The sequence below is a fragment of the Aulonocara sp. 'chitande type north' Nkhata Bay genome, linkage group LG4, assembly GCF_057382095.1.
Source record: "Aulonocara sp. 'chitande type north' Nkhata Bay isolate Kocher_YH1m ecotype deep benthic linkage group LG4, A_spYH_male_GT1.1, whole genome shotgun sequence".
In the NCBI taxonomy this organism is placed as follows: domain Eukaryota; kingdom Metazoa; phylum Chordata; class Actinopteri; order Cichliformes; family Cichlidae; genus Aulonocara; species Aulonocara sp. 'chitande type north' Nkhata Bay.
Window position 1 is genome coordinate 8273014 of NC_141347.1, and position 6331 is coordinate 8279344.

The 6331-nt window shown below is 49.3% G+C and overlaps 1 protein-coding gene across 1 annotated transcript; it reads left to right on the top strand.

The window, feature by feature from the left end:
* The first annotated feature begins 5108 nt into the window (after positions 1-5108).
* LOC147331908 (uncharacterized) lies at positions 5109-6119 on the top strand. Its single transcript, XM_086290474.1, has one exon. The coding sequence runs from the start codon at positions 5109-5111 to the stop codon at positions 6117-6119; it is 1011 nt and encodes a 336-aa protein (XP_086146600.1).
* The last annotated feature ends 212 nt before the right edge of the window (positions 6120-6331 follow it).

The window sequence follows — 6331 nt, forward strand, 5'->3', positions numbered from 1 at the left end:
ACTGTGCTACTCCCCTCAGAGGACTCAGTTATGCCACATAAATTGTTTAGCACATAAATTAAATTGCCCAGTGAATGTTTCCTCTTTTTTCCTTTTTTAAAATTTCATGTTTTAAGCTCTCTTGGGCTTTGTGATTTATGCCTTTTAAGTAGAGGCTACTGGAGAATATAAATGACTTGTTTAGAATTCATAGCCAGCATAAAGCACGGGTTGAGGATTACACAGATGCACAGTTACAGCAACTGCAGATGAGATGTTGACTGTTTTATAAGACATAAGAAAATCAAAGGCATCACAACTAATGCAGCAGAAAATGAAATATCACATATATTTCAGATTCTGCTGCCAAATATTTTATCACAGTGAGGTCATAAACGCAACAGCAGCATATAGCAAACAAGTCTTGTAGGAAACATGTCAAACAAAAAACAGGCACCCAAAGAACAAACAGCTCACATGGCACATTAAAATATGACCACAGGTTTCTACTTAGTCACTTTGTGATAGACTGGAAGTGAGACTGTTGCTAATTCAGGTCACATCTTTCATTTCACTCTCTAGACAAGTGCTCCTGAATTCTCTGGGAGCTGATGAATGACTTCACTTGTGTGTAAAATTTACAGAAAAAGTCAAACCCTAGAAAGTAGATCACCATTTGTAATTCACCATACCAGACAATGGAAGTCAGATAATCTCTTTTCCCAGCTGCCAGCTACTCTAGGTTGGCAGCTGTCCTGCAAAACCACTCTTGAAGAATCCCAACAAGGTGGAATCCTTACTTCCCATTTTACACATTTCTAATTACAGTTTCAACTGTCACAACAACTTCCAAGATTTCTATTAAATGATTCATTCCTTCTCTTGCTGGCCTTTATGGAAATAAATGAAATGCCTTTCATGTAACTGTGACTACTTCTGTGCACATTTATGCTGCACTAAAAAACATGCTGGCAGAGACTGCTGTCGGTATTTTGAAGAAGCTAAAAAGACTGACATAAAAACAATCTTTGAATGTCCTCAGAAAAAAAAGGCTTAGTCACAAACTGATGGCTGTTTTTTAAAAAATCCCAAACTTCATCGTTTGAAGTCTGCTTCAAACTGTGCTGCTTCTGAAGCTTGTTTACGCACATACCTACAGCACATGTTCATATATCAGCATTTTCCAAAATGCTGATAAAGAGTAGCGACAGGACGATGAAAAAATCCTCTGTCATGGAAATGAAAGGTCAAAAGAAAGGAAATAGAGATGTAAAACTATAGAGTAAGTCTGTCAGTGCAGTTTTTTCTACAATGTATGATACAGTGTGGTTTCTTTCAACAATGCCACACACAAGATCCCTGCTTTTCTGATCTACAGACTGGTCAACAGTAAACAGTGGTTATTTTTATTATTATTTTGTTACATTTTTCCCCATTCAAGATGAACTGCCAAAAACTGATTTCTGGCAAAACCTGATGGGGTGGCTGTAGCTCTGGAGGTAGAGCAGGTCAACTGCAACAATTTCTCCTTTTGGATCTCGGACTTCATCCCCCGTCTGCATTCACTTTCGAACAGCCAGATGCGGTGAGTGAGCGGGATACTTTGGCTTCCCCAGATTCCGGGACTTTGTTTTCTGGGGCTATTCAGAGTGGGAACTCTGCCATTGCCGGTCCCAAGCCCGGATGAGAAATGAGGAGGGTTGGGCGTGGGGCTAGCAACCCCACCCTGTAAAAACAATTGCTACGGAAACAGCAAGTGAATCTCAGTATCGACTGAATCAGGGCGAAGATGATGATCGGCAACCCTTAATGACGACAGTGGAGAAAAGCCCTCGGGTCGTCCACTGCCCGATGCGTCGACCAATTTTCGACCCAAAAGAAACTACTCGTTATGGAATATGGAATGTACGGACTCTGTACCAAACAGGTAAATTGGCCCAGCTTCTATATGAATTTGACTCGTACCGTATGGACATCTTGGGCATCTCAGAAATGCGATGGGCAGGAAGTGGGAAGATGGTTAGTGATGGAAAGATGGTGCTCTACTCTGGCCATGCCCAAGACCATGCACGTGGCGTGGGCTTCATCCTCTCGCGACGTGCAACAACATCATTGCTGGCCTGGAAGCCCATTTCAGACCGCCTAACCTTAGCTCGTTTCCAAGCTAGGCATGTGAAAGTCACAATTCTTCAAGTATATGCTCCAACAGAAGAGGCTGACGATACTGACAAGTATGGGTTCTATGCGATGCTCCAGGATGCCATTGACAACTCCCCGCGTCATGATTTGCTGATCGTGGGCGGAGATTTCAACGCGCAAATAAGCAGTAACCGGGATGGCCTGGAATCGACTATCGGCCCGTTTGGAATCGCAGCAATGACAAATGAAAACGGTGGGCGGCTGATCTCGTTCTGTGCGGCAAACCGGCTGACCATCAAGAACACCTTCTTCGGCCACAAGCGGATACACAAGGCAACGTGGAAGGCCCCCGGTGGCAGATATACAAGCGAGATCGACTACATCTGCATATCATCCCGCTGGGCATCCACCATTAGCGATGTTAGAGTGTGGCGTGGAGCCGACATTGACTCGGATCACTACCTGCTAATTGCCAAATGTAAACTTCACCTGAAGCGCCTCTAACCACGACTGCAGCGGCCAAGTCCTAATAACATTCAACGCCTAAAAGATGCAAATACGGCAGCGGAATTTCAACTCGAATTGAGAAACCGCTTCCAGCTCCTTGCTGCGGAAGGAAATAACAACAAAAATCCAGATACACTCTGGGATGAGCTAAAAGAGGCTGTGGTCGGTGCAGCAGAATCGAAGATTGGTCGCCGACGGGGCGGCTTTAAGGAGCGCTGGATCTCCGACCGTTCATGGGAACTTATAGATCAACGTCGCTTGGCAAAGTCAGTTCGGGACCAGGTGGCCTTTGACCCACATGCTTCTGCAGACCAGCGTGAGAGGGCCATGGCCACCTACCAAGACCTTGCCCGACAGGTCAAACGCAGCTGCCGGCGTGACAAGCGTGAATGGATCGAAGCTAAAGGCATCGAAGCCCAAGAAGCAGCCGATCGGAACGATACCCGAACCTTATATCGCATTGTACGAGATCTAACTGGGGCTCGTGGTGGCCGCGGTGTTCCAATCCGAGATAAAAATGGACGTGTCCTCCTTACTGCAGCTGAACAAGAACAACGATGGGTCGAACACTTCCGCGATACTCTGAACCAACCTGAGCCACCCCAACGGTTCGAGGCCGAAGACCTGGCACCTTCCATGGATCTTCTTCCTGTCGATATCGGACAAATCAGCATCACTGAAGTCAAGACAGCGATCCGACTCCTCAAGAGTGGAAAGGCCGTAGGCCTGGACGAAATCCTCGCCGAAATGCTGAAGCATGGTGGACCCCATCTTGAAGCCGCCCTTACAAGACTCCTAAACGCCTGCTGGTCAACATCACATGTACCCGATGATTGGACAAAAGGCACCATTATCAAACTTCCAAAAAAAGGTGATTTGGGTGACTGTAACAACTGGCGGGGCATCACGTTGCTGTCGGTACCCGGGAAAGTGTTTTGCCTCGCTCTTTTGAATCGGCTACGACACGCTGTGAACGAACGATTGCGAGAAGAGCAGGCTGGGTTTCGGAGTGGCCGGTCATGCGTCGAGCAAATCTTCACCCTCCGCATGATCATTGAACAAACATTGGAATACCAAAAAAAGATTTCTATTAATTTCATTGACTTCGAGAAGGCTTTTGACAGCGTCCACCGGCCGACTCTATGGGCTATCCTACGCCACTATGGAGTCCCTCAGCAGTTTGTAGATGCCTTTCGTTGTCTCTACTCCAACTCCCGTTGCTGCGTCCGGATGGATGACGGCTGCACAGCCTTCTTCAAGATCAATACTGGCGTCCGACAAGGGTGCGTGCTATCCCCTTTCCTCTTCCTGTTGGCAATTGACTTCATCATGCGACGATCAGTTGACCAAGCTGGCATCGGTGTGCCCTGGCACGAAGCGCGTAATCTCACTGACTTGGACTTCGCAGATGACATCGCCCTGCTGGGCTCGACTCAGGAAGACCTCCAAAAGTTGACCGCGGCCCTGCAGAGGGAGGCAACGAAAGTTGGATTAAGAATCAGCGCCAAAAAAACCAAGGTACTCCGAGTTGGCTATGCACGTGCCCGCATTCCTGTCATGATCAACCAACAACGTGCTGAAGAGGTGGAGAATTTTACATATCTTGGCAGCATCATCTCGAATGACGGGGTCTCTGATCGGGATGTCGACGCCAGAGTAGGGAAGGCAGTTGGTGTCCTGCGACGTCTCCAACCTATTTGGAACTCGACCTCCCTGAATGTAAGGGTCAAGATCAGACTACTGAACTCTGTAGTCTTCCCTACTGCACTTTACGCTAGTGAAACCTGGCGCTCAACAAGTGCAATTATTCAACACCTGAACGTGCTTCAACAACGTGGCTTGCGGCGAATCCTGAGAATTTCCTACCGGGACCGAATAACAAATGAGGAGGTCCTACGAAGAGCAGGCACCCGCCCATTAGCCGATGTTGTTGCAGAAAGGCGCTTTCGCTTTGCGGGACATATTTTACGCCTACCCCCTCATCGCCCAGCTAAGATTGCCATGACATGGCGTCCACGCACTGGCAAGCGAAAGCAAGGCCGACCAAAGACCACATGGCGTCGAACATTTATGGACGATCTGAGAACTGTCGACATTGCCTGGGACGAAGCTGAAGCAGTCGCTGCTGACCGACATCGATGGAGATCACTAGCTGCCCGATGCGCCGCTCGGCGTAGGAGGAACTAAGTGCTAAGTAATTCAGAGTGGGATGAGAGACAATATGTATAGCTTACCTACCTTCGTGGTAACGGACCCTCCCAAGTGGGTATCTATAAACTCTTTGCAAAACCGAAAGACTGTGTCTCTATCGCTCCTTCTGAGCCTGGCCTTTAACACCATTCACCGGCTCAGTTTTGTGTCCAGCCATTAGCTTCCCAGTCAGTAGCTCAACCCTAGGAGCACAATTACCTGTTCTGCCACCACTTCTGCCAGCCACTCAGCTACCATCACCACTAGCATTACTGCAACCCACATTTCAGTCCATGGCTCAGTCGCGATCTTCACTCTCCCCTCTACAGGAAGCTATGCCCATACACCCCTTAAAGGACTGTTTTTCCACCGCTGTTTCTGAGCAGGGAGACAAACTGTTTCACAATGGACCTGTTCCTCAAAAGCTGGCAACGTTAGAGATTGCTACTCACTCCAGGGCTTCTCCAGAGGCTGGGCTACAACCCTCAGCTTACTCTGGACCCCTGGAGGCCAAGATGCCAGCTAGGGACTGCACCCGGCTGTCACTGCCTGAGCAGGGTCAGTGCTCTGCGCAGCTGCAGCCTTCCTCATGTGTGCCAGAGGCCCACAAGCCTGCTGGGTTTTTTTTGTGTGTGCCAGGGGCGCCCATGCCTACTGTTTTTGAGCCTGTTTTTGCTGGGGGGACAGAGGAGCCTGTCCAGCCTTCGCCATCATCAGCAGCTTCCGCTGAGGGGTCTCAGGAACCGCTTCAGCCTGCTGCTTTCACTGGGGGGACCGAGGAGCCCATCCAGCTATCACCATCGCCTGCAGCACCACCACCTGCGGCTCCCACGCCGTCGCCTGCAGTGCCACCGCCTGCAGTGCCACCGCCTGCAGTGCCACCACCTGCAGCGCCTTCGTCTCCGGCTTCCACGCCGCCACCTGCAGCGCCTTCATCTCCGGCTTCCACGCCACCGCTTGCAGCGCCTTCGTCTCCAGCTTCCACACCACCGCCTCCAGCGACATTCTCGTTTGGTCCAGCTTCAGCCTCAGCTTCACCTTCGCCCAGTCCAGTTTCAGCACCAGTTTCATCCACGCCTGGTCCAGCGTCGGCATCAGCTTTATCTTCGTCTGGTCCAGCCTCCGTGTCTGCATCCTCGCGTGGTCCAGCCTCCGTGTCTTCGCCCTCGCCTGGTCCAGCCTCCGTGTCTTCGCCCCCGCCTGCAGCATCAGCTTCATCATCCTCGCCTGCAGCAGCAGCTTCATCATCCATTCATCATTTTGAAGTGCCCACAGATGTCAGTGTAAATCTGTCTGTGTTATAGATAGGTGACCTATTGAGGGTGTACCCTCTCACTGTATGGCAGCTGAAATAGGCTCAAGAAAATGTATAAATATAATTAGTGATGTAGCTTTACTGCTATCTTCTTCTTTCAATCATTCCCTTTACGGATCACCACAGTGGATCATCTGCCTCCATCTGTCACACCGACCCTCTGCATGTAACTTCTGAATATCCATGAATATATTCTGAGGT